The sequence below is a fragment of the Schistocerca serialis genome, chromosome 1, assembly GCF_023864345.2.
Source record: "Schistocerca serialis cubense isolate TAMUIC-IGC-003099 chromosome 1, iqSchSeri2.2, whole genome shotgun sequence".
Classification (NCBI taxonomy): domain Eukaryota; kingdom Metazoa; phylum Arthropoda; class Insecta; order Orthoptera; family Acrididae; genus Schistocerca; species Schistocerca serialis.
Window position 1 is genome coordinate 10910709 of NC_064638.1, and position 20240 is coordinate 10930948.

Sequence of the window (20240 nt, forward strand, 5' to 3'; positions counted from 1 at the left end):
GAGTGAGAAGTAGAGTGGGAAAGACGGCCAAGAATGGTGGTCTAGTGAGTTGTAAACGGTAAAATTCACTGGAGTATGACGAGTGAGCACGTCCCCCTGATCGTCGTGGGGTTGACTCTCACTAATGCCGATTTGCGAGTGATATGAAACAGAAAGTGACAAGTGCCAAATTACGTGTTTCGTGTCAACCGCGTCAGCCAGCAACAACCATGGATTGCAGTGAGGATTGTTGTGAATGTTAACCATCAGCATTGCCTGTGACAAAGTGCTGAAAATCAGCAATCAATAAAAAGAGATAACCGCAATTAGACGTGTAAGGCAAAGGTAGCAACTGCCTCAGAATTTGTGTGTTAGTAGGAAATATATATCAGTTGTACATCGCAACCTTTGTGATACTTAATAATAGACAAACTTTCAATCATTAGCTATTCCGTCTCAGAACAGCCGCATTCGGTTGAAATACTCCCGAAACCACAGCAGAACAACGCAGAACAACCAATAGCCTTTCATCCAGTAAGCACACGGTCATATATCATAATAATTAACTGTTTTGTGGCTTTGGTAAATTACCCAAAATCCAGTAAAGGAATTAATCGGGGGTGTTTCAACACGAATGCTTAAAAATTCTTTTGTAGTTAACCTATTTTCAGATTATGAAGAGTTCTTTGTTACAGCTTGTATTTTTGTTCCAGGTGGCACTGAACTTGATGGCTGTAGTGATGTTGTGAAGGCACAAAGTCGGAAGTTGTTAAACCTTCAGAAACAAGATTTTCAAAAGTACTTCTTCTCAGATACCAATATTTCGCCCCTGTTTGTGTCGGATACACAGATGTCTCAGTTGTTGTCACATAATTTGAGTGTAGTGACTGAATCTAGAAAACAGTTTCTTTTGCTTCCCTGTACCCCAAGCATTATGTGCAATACAGGACTCCTAACAAGACAAACACACAGAGCACAGCCCTCTGTCTTCTCTTGCCGTTTCTGCAGTTTGGGAGCACAGTCCGGAAGTCTGACTCATGTTGACCGGACCGGCAGGGCGAAAATGGTCAACGTGGGTTCGAAGCTGGTGACAGAACGGACTGCTGCAGCACGAGCAAAGGTTTTTGTGGGACCCGAACTGATGAAACTCGTACGAGAAAATGGCCTGAAGAAAGGTGACGTACTTAGCGTTGCTCGCCTGGCGGGAATTGTGGGGTCCAAGCAGACGTCCAGCCTTATCCCTCTGTGTCATAACATATCTTTATCCTCTGTGGCTGTGGACATTGAACTGGACTCTGCTCTCAACTGTGCTCTCACTGCTGTATCGGTGTCTGCCTTAACAGTGTACGATATGTGCAAAGCTGTGAGTCATGACATTGTGATATCTGAAATAATGCTTCTGGCCAAAAGTGGGGGAACTAGAGGAGACTTCCACCAGACATGAGCATCTGTGTGGGGCAGTGAAATAAGTTAAGTATACCTGGTGTGATGTAGGCAAATTTCAAAGTCTGTTCATAGTTATCATAAATTATATACACATCGAATTGGCCTGAATATAAGTTGCACCTTTAATTTCGAAAAAGAGAGAAACTTAATTAAAAATAATTTGTCAAGTTGCCCATTTACAAAAGCTTTTCAAAATGTGATTTACCCTTAACCAGTTTTTTTGTAGTACACTGTAGATAAATTACACACAAAAACAAAGCTTTCAGTTGCAGTTTTCATGTAAGACACTCTTAACTTCACTAACATTCATTGTTTTGTCACTGTCAGTATTTTTGTCACTCTCCTCCCAAAGTACAGTGGCATCGCTACAATCCCGGGCATTGCATGTGCAGCATTTCTTGAACCGTACCTTTAAAAAGCACATCTGTTAGATGAATAACTGTGAGTTTGAAATTTGCAACGTAACTGTACCGAATTCCAAATCTCTCTCTCTCTCTGTGCCCTCCCCCAGCTGTGTGGTATTGTCCTCTGTGTTGCTCTATTGTTTCAATTTTTGATGGTCCCATGCTGTGAAAAGTTGAGGTGAAGTGATCATTCTTAAATAAATAGTGTGTATCAGCTCTTTTCTCCTAGGATCAGGTTGTCATTGCTGTGTTCATTGATGTAAAATGACACTTTTTTAACAGTTCCTAAAAGGTGCACCACTTCATTGACACTTTTGCTCAGGTGTAGAGCATATTGGCCAGACTAATTTACATGTTTCAGCTTTACACTGTATGGTATCCTCTTTTTTAAAGGCCTATTATCTTTCTTGTGTGTGACTTGTCCAGAGATTGAAAATGTTTTATTTTGTAAGTTACCAATCCAGAACAGGTTTCTGTCAATTTAATTCTTCAGGTTTTTCCAGAAGTTTGCTGAAATTCCCGAGTTGTCCTTTGCACAGTCGGACATCATTGTCTTCCTCGCATATTTCGGTGACATTAGTTGTTGCTTTTACAAAGTGCTACTTGAGACTGACCGTCAGATGGAGCAGGTCTGTAATTTGTTCCCTCTGCCTTCGTGCTTCATCTGCAATCTGCTCTGACAGACATCATCCTCGGGTATCCGTGTTGCGTGATATTCCGAGTGTCATCTACACTCACGGGCACGATTCTTGTGTGTTATGTTTTCAGTCCAAGCTGGTTGGTAGAATTCTGTTTTTCGGACTGTACCTGTTTGGGGACAAGGATCGGCAGGGCATGAAACCCTAATCTTTCATCTTTCAGTTAACTCAAATGTCGAGTGTCACTTTTTTCATGTACTGCGGTTACAAATATAAGAAAATACAAAATGAAAATTTCTCAACATAGTCATGTTTCTTTTCAGTATGTTTCTCAGATCAGTACACTGCAATGTAAATATTCCATTAAAAGAATATATTTTTGATTGTTTCTTCAGTCAAAGATGCATTGCCTTTTTGACTTAACAATCAATGTCAAATCATTGTCCCTCAAACAATCCTGCAGGGGTTTGACAACGTGAGACCATGGCTTTATGGAGGATCACCTAGAATTAGCTGCCGTCTTTTCTGACATGATTTTAAATCAATGCTATCATCACTGTTTCTTTTGCTTAGGGTTTTGAGTCTAGGAATGATACAAACAATCAGCAGTTTATTTCTTTGTTATGTGATCTTTTTTCTCCTCCCTAGCCCCCTTTCTTCCTTCATTTGGTAGCCTTGAGCAAATTGAATATTCCTGCTTTTGTTTGTATTTATTAATCTGTTTGTGCCTCTAATTCTTAAAAGACTTCATTATGACACTAATAATCTGAAGCAGCAAATTTGGGGAAAAAGAGCTGCATTCATTTATGCTGTTGTAAAATGGAGGAATTGGTTGTAGTTGGAAAAAAAATCTGCCTTTTACAGCTGCTGATTTTTGTCATTTATTTTACGTAGCCCACCCATGATCTACAATCAGGTCTTCTTTTTTATGTTGTATTTTTTATGAGAATGTTGAAACATAGATGATTGTTATGCATCTTTGCAGCACCTAAACTTGAATATTGTACTTAAAAATGTTATTTGTTGTCTTTTTTAAATTAAATTGTTATGTTAAAGAAGTGAATTAAATGATTGTTGCCTGTGACATAATTTTGTAGCAGCTAAAATTAAATGCTGGTCTTCAATATTTTAATTGTTATAGTTTGGGGTATGATTGTTGTAATTAGAAAATGAATATGTGCCTTGTGCACTATGTTGTTACAGTAATTTGGAGTTTATTTTGTACATCATCTGGTGTAAATTATAAGAATTTAAGCAAAAACTTCTGTCTCTCAACAGCTTTGTTAATAACACTATTCCAGTAACTGGATATGCATATTGAAATATCTGTGTTGTATATTAGATTCTATGACCTGTACCGAGGCAAAATTTTGCGGTTGCAAATTTTCTTGACTATTATTAAGTGTGTGTGTGTGTGTGTGTGTGTGTGTGTGTGTGTGTGTGTGTTGCTTATGCCCTACATACGAGTCATCCAAGGTTCTTATGATCTGACCAATGTACGACATGCCAAAATGCTACAGCTGCATGGGGAGATACAATTAAATCCCATCCCCCCTCTCTCTCTCTCTCTCTCTCTGTCTCTCTCCCTCTCTCTCTCTCTCAAAGATCGGCAGGTTCAGGATTCTAACACAGAAAGAATTTAATCACAGTTTCTTTTTCATCTCTATCATACAATGTAGTCCAATTTTTTGCTAATACAGATATAACATTTTGTGATTTATGTTGTGTACTCTTCAAAAGATCTAATGATGTCCTCATTCCTTTCTTATAAACAAAACAAAAAGAAACTGATAATAATTGTCATTAAAGTAAAACACAGAACAGTGTCTCCATAGCATCAATGAGCACATCCTTTCAGCACCTTTGACCCAGGCAGTGAACACAGCAGCGGTCAGTCTATGACTTGCAGCAGGTGAATCCCAGTCAGCTGCATTGCTCATGCACCCCACGTAAATAATAATAAACAAAATCTAACAATACACATAACCAAGTCTTGATTTGTGACAGTATACCGCTGATGACAAAAAAAATTAGACCCAAAGATTTTGAGATGTGGTACAATAGAACTTTTGCTCTAGTTGAAGCGGTAAGACACAAATGTTGTATTCACACTTTTAAAAAGCTCAGAAAAGTGTTATAACTTTTTCAGAAGTCTAAATCAAACTATGGAAACTCTCGGTAGGAACTTAGAAATATAGGAAATGATAGAGTGCTACTTACCATAAATACATGTTAAGAAGTCTATTTTTTTTTCTTTTAACAAATCTAGCACTGCATATTACTGCCAAATTAGTCATTACCTATGATTGCCCCAGTGGCAGAAGTATGTATAATAATGTCAAAACGTTTGTGACACTACACACTAGGACAAGCTCAAGTTTCAGATACACGTTGATTGCGTTCTGGATGATGCTATCTACATGTTCATCCACACTCTGCAAACCACTTTGAAGAGGATGACAGAGGGTACATCTCACTGTACCAGATATTAAAGCTTGTTCATGTTTCAAGACCATTTAAATCTTTCTCTGCATGCTGTAATTAATCTAATATTGTCCTCACGGTCCCTATGGGAGCAATAGTTACAAGGTTGTAACATATTCTAGACTCGTCTTTTGGTAAGCATACTTTCTTAGGATAGTGTACATCTTATCTTGAAGCGTCTGCCAATTCAGTTATTTCAGCATCTCTGTGACATTCTCCCTTGGGTCAAACAAACCTGTGACCATTTGATCTGCCCTTCTCTGCATGCGTTCAAATCACCCATTAATCCATTTTGATACGGGTCCCACACATTTGAGCAATATTCTAGGATGGATCATACAAATGATTTGTAGAATGACTGCATTTCTATGGTATTCTACCAAAAAAAATCTAAGTCTTTCGCCTGCCTTACCCCTGAGTGGGCCTATATGACTGTTCCATTTCATATCCCTACAAAGTGCTCCATCCAGGTAATTGTATGAATAGACTTAATCCAAGCAAGACACCCTGATACTGTAGTCATACCACACTGCGTTTTCTTCATTTTGCAAAATGCACAATTTTACATGTCTGAACATTTAAAAGAAAGTTTGAAATTATCAAGATCTGACGAATGTTTGTACAATTTCTTTCAGACTGTACTTTATTCTAGATAAATGCACTATCTGTGAAAAGAGTGCTTTACTATTAATATTGTCTGCAAAGTCATTAATGTACATGAACATGAACAGCAATGGTCACAACATACCTCTCTATGACACATCTGAGGTTACTTCTACTTCAGATGATGACTCCCCAGCCAAGATAACATGTAAGTCATTCCTACCAAAATATCCTCAATTCCAGTGACAAATTTCACTCGATACCCCTCACAGTAGCAATTTTGATAATAAGCATCAATCTGGCACTAAGTCAAAAGCTGTTCAGAAATCGAGAAATACTGCCTGCACCAGTCGAGCCAGGAAGACAAGCATACTGAAAAAAAAGAAACTGTCAGATACTATATACTCAAAAAAACACTTAGGTACTGAAGGAATTATCGAAATACAAAATAGGGCTGAAATCAGTAAATGTGACATACATGTGAAGACAGAAAAATAATTACAGTTTCAGAAAAAACTGGATGATTTATTCAAGAGAAAGAGCATCACAAATTGGATGAGATGGTCCACCTCTGGCCCTTATACAAGCTTGGCTCTGGCTGATAGAGTTGTTGGATGTCCAACAGAGGGACATCATGCCAAATTCTATTCAAATGTCACTGTAGATAGTCAAAATCCCGAGGTGGTCTAACGGCCCTGCCCATAATGCTCCTTACATTCTCAATTGGGGAGAGATCCAGCAACTTTGCTGGCCAAGGTAGGGTTTGGCAAGCATGAGGGCAAGCTGTGTGCAGACAGGCATTATCTTGCTGAAATGTAAGCAATGTATGGCTTGCCAAGAAGGGAAACAAAATAGGATGTACAGTATTGTCAACAGACAACTATGCTGTAGGGGTGACATCCATGTCACCCTTACAGCATAGTTGTCTGTTGACCAAAAGTGATCTGTTACGAAAAGAAATCGCACCCCAGATCATCAGTCCTGGTAGTTGGACCGTATGGGATGTGGCATTCACGGTGGTATCCCACCGTCTGGGGCGTCTTCAGACACATCTGTGATGATCATTGAGGCTCAGTTCATAGTGGGACTCATCACTGAAGCCAATTATATTCCAGTCAATGCAATTCCAGACCAGGGACGTGCCTGGGGACACACCAGATAGCAGTGCGATACCAACCCGGCTGCTGGCTGCCATACAGCCAAACGAGGACTGATGGTCTACTGTGCCATTTCTTTTCATAACAGGACCTCTTTGGTTGTCATCTGTGTCACCATTGCAACACAGACATCTGTTGACGATATTATAAACCCCATTTTGTTTCTCGTCATGACAAGCCATCATTTGCTTACATTTCAGCAAGATAATGCCTGCCCACACACAATTTGTCTTCATACTTGCCACACCTTATCTTCGCCAGCTAGGTCACGGGATCTCTCCCCAACTGAGTATGTCTGCGGCATTATGGGCAGGGCCACCCAACCAGCTCATGATTTAGACAATACAATGTGCCACTTGGATAGAATTTGGCTTGATGTCCCTCAGTAGGACATCCAACAAATCTATCAATGCCAAACTTGCTCAAGAGTCAGAAGTGGACCAACTTGCTCAATTTGTGAAGCTCTTTCTCTTGAATAAATCATTCAATTTTTCTGACATTGTAATTTTTATTTTATTTTATTTTTTTTTTTTTTTTTTTTTTTTTTTTTTTTTTGTCTGTGCACGTACATCACATCTACATATTTCCATCCCACACAGATAATTCTTTCATGCTGCATAATGTTTATTTTCATCTTACGAGTGTAATCTAATGGACAGAGCCCACCTCAGCATAGGGAGTCTCTGCTGGTTGGGAGTGTGGAGGTGGACAGACAGAGAGAGGTGTACTAGGGGGACGTAATAGTGTGTGAGGTTGGAATGGGAGCAGGGGAGGGCATTGAGGTGTGGGGCCACAGGAACGAAGCCTAGAAACTCTAGCTGTGACATATTCTTCACTCCTGTAAACCCCGTTACCTAAACCTTTGCTAGTCTCTCTGTCTCACATATCTAGGCCTTTACCTGCTCCCACCCCGGCCTCACACCACCACACCTGCTAGATGAGGACTGTCCCATACTTTCTAATATCTAAAAATCTTCCTTCAATGTGCGAGTCTGCCACTCAGTGTCTCCTCTAGGTGGGGAGCAGAAAGCTATCCTCTTCCATATTATTGTTATTCCATCCCAGATGTCCCAATGCTTAAAAATTAATTTTAGGCTTGCCGTAAAGTATTACACAAACACTAATTGGTTATTTTTTCTGATATTCAAATTATATTTTGCTCTCATTTTTGTCCCTTTATCTAATCAACTTTGCATTGTGACATTTCTGACGAAAGTACGAGTTATTCAGAAAGTAGGTAAAAAGTAGTGAATTCTTCCTTTGAATCACTCTCACTTTGTCTCAGGCACGAGCAAATGTGTGTACCTGTATATGCATTTAGCTGTATCAAATTATCTTCCCCAACACACAAAATGGGGGTCATTATTCAATTTATCTTGAAAGTATGTGTGAAATGCACTTTCCACAAAAATGCTCAGATGCATAACTCTCAAAATATGTGTTTGAACAATTGGTCTGGAATTTTTAAAGACAAGGTGAAGAAACCATTGGATTGTATAATTTTTTTATTAATCACAAAGAAACAACATGATTCAAAGACATCAACAACAGCAATGGAAGTTCAAGTGAATTGTCTGCCTCCAATTCTGATCTCAGAGAAACACTCCAATAGGAAAGAGGGCACAACATCCTGCTCCATTTTCAAAAGCTGCAATGTCAAATATTACAACCTGTAACAAAAAAAGGTCATGTGATAAATATTGTTTACATATCGATTACAGTAACAGAGGCATATATGGTCTAATAGGAAGGGTTAACACAAGGGCAGGACATGGGGAACAATGAACAGATGAGATGTGAAACCACGGTAAGTTAATAGTGGTGATAATGCCAGTTAATTACATGGGTGGGAAAAGCAACCACTCTTGCAACTCAGAGCTACTCTTGTTTCTGCAACTGATCTTCCGTTCCTTCATTGTTCCTATTTTTCTCATATTAATAATTCTAGTTATAGAAGGTTTTCTAACTAAAAGCTTATTAGCATTTTGTAATGAAACCGATAAACAATACAGTCTCATTCTCTAATGGAAGAACACAGTACATCGCGTTCGTAAATAACTTGATCCAACAAAACAGTGGACATTCATTACATGACATTTAATTTTAAGTATCAATACAAACACTTACATAAAACATTATTTACACTCAAAACCCATTATTCAAAACTGATGTCCATATGTGTAACTGTTTACAGTAGCAATTATTAATATAGTTACTATTGCTAGCTTTAATATGGATTGTTAAAAAGTTTAGAAATGTTAACTTAAAAATGAACTGTAAGCAAAATCTTTTCTGTTAAAAAGTTAATGTTGAAACCACTGGAGAAACATTATAATGTATTATTGTAGTCATCATGTACACTGAAAAAAAAAAAAAATTTGCAACACCAAAAAGTAATTAACGTAGAGTAATGAAATTTCAGGAACATATATGTCTAAGTAACTTATTTAAGTGATTAACATTGCAAGATCACAGGATAATATAAGTGCGAGATACACCATTGCAAATGTGATACACTAATGCATTGAAATCCAGTGTAACTGCCCGAATGCAAGCATGCAAACGTGCATGCATTGTGCTGGTTATGAGTTTGTGGGATGAAGTTCCATGCCTGTTTCACATTGTCATGAAAACAGGGATGGTTAATGCTGTTTTTGGGAGACACTGGAGTTGTTCGATGATGTCCCGTGTGCACTAAATTGGAGCCAGACCTGGTTATCAAACAGGTCAAGGCAACATGTTGACATACTGTAGAGTATACACCCATGCCTCCATCTTTGCTACCCTCCCTGTTTACCTCTACCCTGTTGCTTCATAACCTGGGTTGTGAGTAACTGAATCCACTTTCTCTTCTTCCCCTTCTTTCCCCTCTCTCCTCCCTGACGAAGGAACAAAGTTCCAAAAGCTAGGATACGTAAATTTTCTGTTATGTTTTGTGTATCTATTGGCCGTACTGGCCAGCCCCTCTATCTCTTTGTTAGTATTTGTTTCACGTCTTTATATGAGATTTTCCATCATCACAATAATGTTAGTTTATAATTTACGGACAGCCTAATCCATTATTTCCTGTCAAGGTTTGAAACTTTAGAAAATCATAAATTTTGTCTTGGTAAAATAAAGGTGATTAGATGTTTCCCTTATGCACATGTAAAAGACTGTCAGTTCACATCTACGTTTATAATCTGCAATCCACCAGGAGGTGCATGGTACAGGGTAAGTCCCATTGTACCAGTTATCAGGGTTTCTTGCTGTTTCATTCATGTATGGAGCATGGAAGAATGATTGTCTGAATTTGTCTGAATGCCTCCGTGTGAGCAGTAATCATTCTAATCTTATCTTCACGACCCCTGTGAGAGCAATATGTGGGGGCGTGAGGGGGGGGGGGCGGGGGGGGGGGGGGGGGTTGTGGTATATCCCTAGAGTAATCATTTAAAGACAGTTCTTGAAACTTTGCTAATACACTTTCTTGGGATAGTTTACACCTGTCTTCAACAGTCTGCATTTCAGTTCCTTCAGTATCTCTGTGACACTCTCCCATGGATTAAGCAAACCTGTGACCATGCTGCCTTTCTTTGTATACATTCAATGTCTCCTGCTAGTCTCATCTGGTACAAGTCCCACACACTTTAGCAATAGTCTAGGGGGGGCGGGAGGGGGGGGGGGGGTCACACGAATGACTTGTAAGCATCTCTTTAGTAGACTGATTGCACTTCCCCATTATTATACCAATACACCAAGGTCTACAACCTGCTTTACCCACAACTGAACCTATGTGATCATGCCATTTCATATTCCTACAAAGTGTTACACACAGGTATTTTGTACGAGTTGGCAGATTCCGACAGTGACTCACCAATATTATAGTCACAGGATACTAAGTTTATACATTTCTAAACATTCAGAGCAAGTTGCCAATCACTGCACCATGTTGCAATCTCATCAAGATCTGACTGAATATTTATGCAGCTTCTCTGAAATAGCACTTCATTACAGATAGCTGCATCATCTGCAAAAATCCTGATTTACAGCAAGGTCATTAATGGACAAGAACTGCAAGGTCCCCAACACACTTCCCTGGGGCACACCTGAAGTTACTTCTACATCTGATGATGACTCTCCATCCAAGGTAACATGCTGTGTCATTCTTATCAAAAAGTCCTCAATCCAGTCACGAATTTCACTTGATACCCCATACGATCGTACTTTTCACAGTAAGTGTAGGTGTGGAACAGAATCAAATACTGTTAGGAAATCAAGAAACACAATCTACCTGTTGCCTTGATCCAACGCTTTCAGCAAGTTATGTGAGAAAAGTGAGAGTTGGATTACATATCATCTATATTTTTGAAAACCATGCTGGTTGATTCGAGAAGGTAGTTCCGTTCGAGATACCTCATTATGTTTGAGCTCAAAATATTTTCTAAGAATCTACAACAAATTGATGTCATGGCTACTGGATGGTAGTTTTGTCACTCCTACAACCCTTCTTGTAGACGGGTGTGATCTGTAACTTTTTCCAAAAACAAGGTAAGGTTCTTTGGATAGATTACAGTGAGAAGAGAGGATAACTCAGCCACAAATTCAATGTAGAATCTGACTGTGATTCCATCGGGGTCTGGAGCTTTGTTTAATGATTTCAACTTTTTCTCAACACAACTGACACTAATACCTATTTCGTTCATTTTTTCAGTGTACGAGGATTGAATTGGGGCAGTTCTCCTGGGTTTTTATTTGCAAAGGAACATTTGAAAATCGAGTTCAGAATTTCAGCTTTTACTTTGCTACCCTCAATTTCAGTTCCTGTCTCACTTGCTAGGGACTGGACACTAACTTTTTTGCCACTAACAGCCCTTACATACGACCAGAATTTATTTGGATTTTGTGAAATGTCATTTGACAATATTCTGCTACAGTAGTCATTGAAGGCTTCATGCATTGCTCTCTTGACAGCCAAACATGTTTCATCCAGCGTCTCTCAATCTATAATCCTACACTTTGTTTTACACCTATTATGCAGTAATCTCTGTTCCTTTAGAAGTTTTCTTTACAGTGACTGTATACCACGGAGGTTCCATCCCATTATGAACTGTTCTACTAGGAACCTATCTACTCAGTGCGTGGTCAACTGTTCTTTTCAAGTAGAGGAAGAGCACCTCTACATGCTCCTGACCTGTGCTGAAAGTTTCAAGTTCCTCACTGAGATAAGATATTACTGATTTCTACTTAGTTAACTGAATGCATAATAAGAGGGAAACATTCCATGCAGGAAAATATATCTAAAAACAAAAATGATGTGACTTACCATACGAAAGCACTGGCAGGTCGATAGACACACAAACAAACACAATCATACACACAAAATTCTAGCTTTCGCAACCAACGGTTGCTTCATCAGGAAAGAGGGAAAGACGAAAGGATGTGGGTTTTAAGGGAGAGGGTAAGGAGTCATTCCAATCCCGGGAGCGGAAAGACTTACCTTAGGGGGAAAAAAGAACAGGTATACACTTGCACACACACCCATATCCAACCACACATACACAGACACAAGCAGACATTTGTAAAGGCAAAGAGATTCGGCAGAGATGTCAGTCGAGGCAGAAGTACAGAGGCAAAGATGTTGTTGAAAGACAGGTGAGCTATGAGCAGCGGCAACTTGAAATTAGCAGAGGTTGAGGCCTGGCGGATAACGAGAAGAGAGGATATACTGAAGGGCAAGTTCCCATCTCCAGAGTTCTGCCAACGCAGAAAATCTTTTTGGTTTCGATGCCTTACGCGTTTTTGGGTTCTCCATAGTTGACTCTGTCAATATTGTCTCTGACGCTATTCCTTATGCTCAACTGGATTCCTTGTCGACTACATTTTCATCCCTTTTTTCTCCCGGTTTAGGCTGTGCGAATGACTTTGAAGCTCATATCATGCTCAAACCCACTGCTCGGCCTAAGTTTTTTCGGGCTCTGCCCATTCCTGTGGCCCTTCGAGATCGGGTAAAACGGGAGTTGGATCGTCTCACTGCGTCAGGGGTCTTACTTCCTGTCACTTCCAGTGAGTGGTCCTCTCCTGTTGTTGTAGTTGCTAAGGCCAATGGTGGTATTTGTCTCTGTGGCGATTTCAAAGCCACTGTAAATGCTCAATGCTTCATTGACACTTACCCTATGCCCCGTCCTGAAGAACTGTTCACTAAACTCGCTGGAGGACAGTATTTTTCTAAAATTGACCTGTCAGAAGCTTATCATCAACTTCCTCTCGATGCTGCTTCCTGGCAGTTTCTGGTCCTTAACACGCCTTTCGGCCTCTATCAATACCAACGCTTGCCATTCGGGGTTGCTAGTGCCCCTGCTCTCTTTCAGCGATTCTTGGAACAATTATTGCTCCCTGTCCCTGGGTGTATCAATTACATGGACGACATTGTTGTCACTGCCTCCACCACTGACGAACATCTTCAAAATCTCCGCACACTTTTTAATGTCTTACAGACTGCCAGTCTTAAATGTAATCTTCAGAAATCACAATTTTTTTCAGGCATCTATAACGTACTTTGGGTTCCAACTCTCTCGCGATGGTATTCGTCTGTTTCAACACACTGTTGCTGTGATCGATGCCCTTCCTCGCCCTACATCTGTTAAGGAACTGCAGGCCTTCTTGGGGAAAATAGCATACTATCACAAGTTTTTACCACCTGCGGCGTCGGTGGCTCAGACGTTGCATCCCCTGTTGCATAAAAACGTGCCTTTTCACTGGTCCGCGTCATGTGACGCGGCTTTCCGGAAATTAAAGACTATGCCTGGCTACTTATCGACCTGGCCAACATCTTGTTCTTGCCACAGATGCCTCACAATACGGGGTCGGTGCAGTCCTTGCACACCATTTTTCTGACGGTTCAGAACAACCCATCGCTTATGCCTACAAAACGCTCACGGATGCCCAACAAAGGTATTCCCAAATTGAGAAAGAAGCTTTGGCCATTATTTATGCTCTTCATAAGTTTGGTGTTTTTCTCTATGGCTCAAAATTTCATCTTGTTACGGATCACAAACCACTTGTTTCCTTGTTCCATCCATCAACGTCACTTCCCGACAAGGCTGCACACCGCCTCCAGCGTTGGGCTCTTTGCTTGTCCCGTTTCAATTATGAGATTCATTTCTGGCCAATGGCTCAACATGCGAATGCTGATGCTTTGTCTCGCCTTCCCATGGGTCCTGATCAGGCATTCAATAGGGACGAACTTTTGTGTTTCCACCTGGATGTTGCCGAGCAGCGGGTTGTGGACGGGTTCCCCATCACTGGGGACAGGCTGGCAGCTGCTACGGGTTCTGACCCTACCCTCTCCCGGGTTTTACGCTGTATTCAGGAGGGTTGGCCAGATCGCCCGTCCGCTAAGACTTCTGATCCGTTGCGGAACTACTACACTTTGCGCTACCGCCTTACGGCTAGGGATGGTATTATCCTCCTCTCCACTGACAATGCTTCACCGCGTGTAGTGGTACCTGCATCTTTGCGTGTTGCGGTCTTGCGCCTCCTTCACCAGGGGCACTGGGGTGTGTCTCGCACAAAATCTCTGGCGCACCGTCATGTGTACTGGCCTGGCGCTGACTCTGAAATTGCACACATGGTGGCTGCCTGCGGCCCTTGTGCGTCACAGGCCGCTGCCCCGAAGTCATCTTTGTCACCGTGGCCTTCGCCTGAGAAGCCCTGGGAGTGCATTCATGCTGACTTTGCGGGACCTTTTTTAGGTACTTATTGGCTCCTTGTAATTGATACCTACTCTAACTTTCCTTTCATTGTCCATTGCACGTCACCTACCACCGCGGCAACCACCAGTGCTCTCACCCGCATTTTTTCTTTGGAAGGCCTCCCCTCTACTTTTGTTACTGATAATGGTCCGCAATTTGCCTCTTCCGACTTTGCAGATTTTTGTGCTCGTCACGGCGTTACTCATGTCACGGCCCCGCCGTTCCATCCACAATCCAACGGTGAGGCTGAACGGCTGGTCCGCACATTTAAGGCTCAGATGCGGAAACTTCTGACTTCTTCTGCTGATGATGATGCGCTCCTCCAGTTCCTGGCGTCTTACCGTTTCACCCCCATGGGCGATCACAGCCTGGCTGAGCCCTTACATGGCGACAGCCCCGCACGCTACTTCATCTTCTGTGGCCTCCCTCCTCATGGCCGCGGGTGCCTTCCCTTGGCCGGTTCACTGCCGCCGACCTCGTCTGGGTACACGGATATGGCAGGCGGCCAAAAAGGAGCCCGGGCCGCATCTTACGACACCGTGGTAGACGCCTGTATGAAATCCAGATGGACACGGGTGTTGCAGTGCGTCATTCGGACCAGCTTCGGCCTCGGGTGCCAGCAACGCCTGTTCCGAATGCTGCCACACCACTTTTGGCTCTACCTGATGCCCGGGATCTTGGCATCTCTCAATACTCACAACGCAGCCCTCTCACCGTCATCGCGATGCCAGCACCAGAACGGACGCCACCAGGAGACGTGCCCATGCAGGAACCGGAGGATCATCCTCTGTCAGAGTACATCTACTCGCCTCCTCCTTCAATGGATGCCGACACATCACCCACGTCTCCTGTCATCTCGACCCGTTATCATCGGGGACTCTTCCGTCCGTACGGGAAGCCTCCTCCTCGAGACTTTACATTAGCCATCTCCAGGACACCTCCATCAAGACCAGTGCAACAATTACAAAGGGGGGAAAAATGTTGTGACTCGCCAATTATTCAAAGTGCTGCCGCGCAATTACACGCGTCCTCTACGTGCGGCACTGTCTGCCAGCCATGCAGCAGCTGCGCCACCTAAGCGGCCAGCCGAGCAGCGGCCGCTAGACTGAGACTCAGTGTTGAATCGAATGCCGACTTGTACACAGGTCAACTTACTCAGTGACTTATATGTGTTGTTGTGTTGTTCCTAAATATATGTGTTAAACTTGAAGTTCTAACACTTCTCTTTGGCAGTAATCTTTTATACAATTCTATTCTACTAGAATGATCCTGCAGTTAATGAGGTCCCAAATGTTTCATTGTATCCTCAATTGACTGCTCTCTTTCTTGATTTTAGTTTCAATATTACATTTCTCCCCCCCCCCCCCCCCCCTCTCCCCCTCTCCACCCTCACTCCATCATTTTCTATGCCGATCACTTCTGCTTTGCAGTCAATATTAGAGGCGAAACTGGTGACAGAAGACATGCAGAAAATGCAAGTCTTTATGTCTGTCAGTTTCAATATTTTACAATAAAATACGAGCCTAAAGTATGCTTTGTGAGAAAAAGCTATCAGAAACATAATAGTATGTAAAATAACTACCTCTATGTTATTTATATGAAATCAAATAACAACACCAAAACATTTGATGATGAGCACTGTAAACAGAAATTGTAAATGGAAACCACTGAAATTGTAAGGTACCAAAAATGTTGTCTTACACTTGGGACTAAGAGAACTATGTCTACTCTAAGTGACGTTAAAAGGGCAATATCACAGCCCTTGACAATTTGGTACCTCAAAGATTTCCAGTTCTTTGCCCACATTCTCCGCCAACTGAGAACATGAAGGGTGGATTTCACTTCATGGTCTTCTTTCCTGCATTTAGCTTCCAAACATCAACTCTCACATATAATTTCAAATCAACAGCACAGGATGTCAACAGCATAGAAACAAAACCAAATACACACAATTAAAATGTTGTTTCCAGACTTAGGCCTGTAAGTTCAATATTATATTCTCTTACTTTTTTGTTCTTTTCGAGGGTTTTGAATGGATTTAAGAACACTAGAAACACACGATTCTATGCCTTTAGCAAACTCAAGTGGTCCACTTTTAACTAAATTTGAGTTTTCTTTTACACTGAATAAGATGCTGCACATTGTTCCCAATTTATTTCTTGGGTTGGTAATAAAATATTTAACCAATGGTGGTCCAAAATTTCTATACAGTTATTTTCTAGTTTCTGTTTTTAGGACTTTTCCAATTTAGGAACATAATAAGGATCTGTTGAACCACATGCTGAAAACTATAAATTTCTACATCAATTCTTTAAGTCTGAAGACAACATAACCATACCATTAAACAGAGACTCACATTACACAGGACTGAAAGAATATGCACATAAAAACACACATCACTAAAAATAAAAATAAAATTATATTTATACACAGGTACTACTCAGGACAGTAAAATGTTATCATAAATGAATCAACCAAAAAGAAGACATCAGGGGTAACATGAGAAACTAAAAAGGTTTTCAGCTAGTGAAGGAGGCAAGTTGAAAGTATGTTTTACAACAACAAGCATTTTTGGTTACATTCAAAACATTAGTGGTACATTCAAAACATAAATAAATAATGAAGCTAGTTGTTTATCTCACCATTTTTTCAAGTTGTGTGAAAATTGCACAAAAGTAGGGAACACCATTTGTGCCGTAAAAAAGAGCAGAACAGCATTAAATGAAATACAAAATAATCCATTCACTGTTCAATAAAAGATATTAGATATTTATGGCAACTGAGTTTAAATTCACACTAACCACAAAAGCAAATCAGAGTAGTTAGAAACAGGATAAGTTTAAGGAAGAAAAGTTGAAGTACAAGATGGAGGAAAGGAAACATGAACAAGCTTTAATATCTGGTACAGTGAGATGTACCCTCTGTCATACTCTTCATAGTGGTTTGCAGAGTGTGGATGAACATGTAGATAGCATCATCAAGAACGCAATCAACGTGTATCTGAAACTTGAGCTTCTCCTAGTGTGTAGTGCCACAAACGTTTTGACATTATTATACATACTTCTGCCACTGGGGCAATCATAGGTAATGACTAATTTGGCAGTAATATGCAGTGCTAGATTTGTTAAAAGAAAAAAAATAGACTTCTTAACATGTATTTATGGTAAGTAGCACTCTATCATTTCCTATATTTCTAAGTTCCTACCGAGAGTTTCCATAGTTTGATTTAGACTTCTGAAAAAGTTATAACACTTTTCTGAGCTTTTTAACAGTGTGAATACAACATTTGTATCTTACCGCTTCAACTAGAGCAAAAGTTCTATTGTATCACATCTCAAAATCTTTGGGTCTAATTTTTTTTGTCATCAGCGGTATACTGTCACAAATCAAGCCTTGGTTATGTGTATTGTTAGATTTTGTTTATTATTATTTATGTGGGGTGTATGAGCAATGCAGCTGACTGGGATTCACCTGCTGCAAGTCATAGACTGACCGCTGCTGTGTTCACTGCCTGGGTCAAAGGTGCTGAAAGGATGTGCTCATTGATGCTATGGAGACACTGTTCTGTGTTTTATTTTAATGACAATTATTGTCAGTTTCTTCTTGTTTTGTTTATAAGAAAGGAATGAGGACATCATTAGATCTTTTGAAGAGTACACTACATAAATCACAAAATGTTATTTCTGTATTAGCAAAAAATTGGACTACATTGTATGATAGAGATGAAAAAGAAACCGTGATTAAATTCTTTCTGTGTTAGATTCCTGAACCTGCTGATCTTTGAGAGAGAGAGAGAGAGAGAGTGAGAGAGAGAGAGTGAGAGAGAGAGGGGGGGGGGATGGGATTTAATTGTATCTCCCCATGCAGCCGTAGCATTTTGGCATGTCGTACATTGGTCAGATCATCAGTAGCTTGGAGGACTCGTATGTAGGGCATAAGCAACACACACACACACACACACACACACACACACACACACACACTTAATAATAGTCAAGAAAATTTGCAACCGCAAAATTTTGCCTCGGTACAGGTCATAGAATCTAATATACAACACAGATATTTCAATATGCATATCCAGTTACTGGAATAGTGTTATTAAGAAAGCTGTTGAGAGACAGAAGTTTTTGCTTAAATTCTTATAATTTACACCAGATGATGTACAAAATAAACTCCAAATTACTGTAACAACATAGTGCACAAAGCACACATTCATTTTCTAATTACAACAATCATACCCCAAACTATAAAAATTAAAATATTGAAGACCAGCATCTAAGTTAAGCTGCTACAAAATTATGTCACAGGTAACAATTATTTAATTCACTTCTTAAACATAACAATTTAATTTAAAAAAGACAACAAACAACATTTTAAGTACAATATTCAAGTTTAGGTGCTGCAAAGATGCATAACAATCATCTATGTTTCAACATTCTTATAAAAAATACAACATAAAAAGGAAGACCTGATTGTAGATCATGGGTGGGCTATGTAAAATAAATGACAAAAATCAGCAGCTGTAAAAGGCAGATTTTTTTCCAACTACAACCAATTCCTCCATTTTACAACAGCATAAATGAATGCAGCTCTTTTTCCCCAAATTTGCTGCTTCAGAGTATTACCGTCATAATGAAGTCTTTTAAGAATTAGAGGCACAAACAGATTAATAAATACAAACAAAAGCAGGAATATTCAATTTGCTCGAGGCTACCAAATGAAAGAAGAAAGGGGGCTAGGGAGGAGAAAACAAGATCACGTAAGAAAGAAATAAACTGCTGATTGTTTGCATCATTCCTAGACTCAAAACCCTAAGCAAAAGAAACAGTGATGATAGCATTGATTTAAAATCATGTCAGAAAAGACGGCAGCTAATTCTAGGTGATCCTCCATAAAGCCATGGTCTCACGTTGTCAAACCCCTGCAGGATTGTTTGAGGGACAATGATTTGACATTGATTGTTAAGTCAAAAAGGCAATGCATCTTTGACTGAAGAAACAATCAAAAATATATTCTTTTAATGGAATATTTACATTGCAGTGTACTGATCTGAGAAACATACTGAAAAGAAACATGACTATGTTGAGAAATTTTCATTTTGTATTTTCTTATATTTGTAACCGCAGTACATGAAAAAAGTGACACTCGACATTTGAGTTAACTGAAAGATGAAAGATTAGGGTTTCATGCCCTGCCGATCCTTGTCCCCAAACGGGGACAGCCCGCAAACAGAATTCTACCAACCAGCTTGGACTGAAAACATAACACACAAGAATCGTGCCCGTGAGTGTAGATGACACTCGGAATATCACGCAACACGGATACCCGAGGATGATGTCTGTCAGAGCAGATTGCAGATGAAGCACGAAGGCAGAGGGAACAAATTACAGACCTGCTCCATCTGACGGTCAGTCTCAAGTAGCACTTTGTAAAAGCAACAACTAATGTCACCGAAATATGCGAGGAAGACAATGATGTCCGACTGTGCAAAGGACAACTCAGGAATTTCAGCAAACTTCTGGAAAAACCTGAAGAATTAAATTGACAGAAACCTGTTCTGGATTGGTAACTTACAAAATAAAACATTTTCAACCTCTGGACTAGTCACACACAAGAAAGATAATAGGCCTTTAAAAAAGAGGATACCATACAGTGTAAAGCTGAAACATGTAAATTAGTCTGGCCAATATGCTCTACACCTGAGCAAAAGTGTCAATGAAGTGGTGCACCTTTTAGGAACTGTTAAAAAAGTGTCATTTTACATCAATGAACACAGCAATGACAACCTGATCCTAGGAG

At 40.3% G+C, this 20240-nt stretch overlaps 1 protein-coding gene and 1 pseudogene across 1 annotated transcript; one reads left to right on the forward strand and one right to left on the reverse strand.

Moving 5' to 3' along the window:
- The first annotated feature begins 1042 nt into the window (after nt 1-1042).
- LOC126459988 (molybdenum cofactor biosynthesis protein 1-like) lies at nt 1043-1423 on the forward strand. Its single transcript, XM_050095893.1, has one exon. It carries the CDS (start codon nt 1043-1045, stop codon nt 1421-1423), a length of 381 nt encoding a protein of 126 aa, XP_049951850.1.
- Nucleotides 1424-8242: 6819 nt separating this feature from the next.
- Nucleotides 8243-20240, reverse strand: part of LOC126460284 (molybdenum cofactor biosynthesis protein 1-like) — a 227469-nt pseudogene continuing 215471 nt past the window's right edge.

Bases quoted from the DNA above. Each gene is read 5' to 3' on its own strand.
- LOC126459988 (XM_050095893.1), top strand. From the start codon at position 1,043: ATGGTCAACGTGGGTTCGAAGCTGGTGACAGAACGGACTGCTGCAGCA.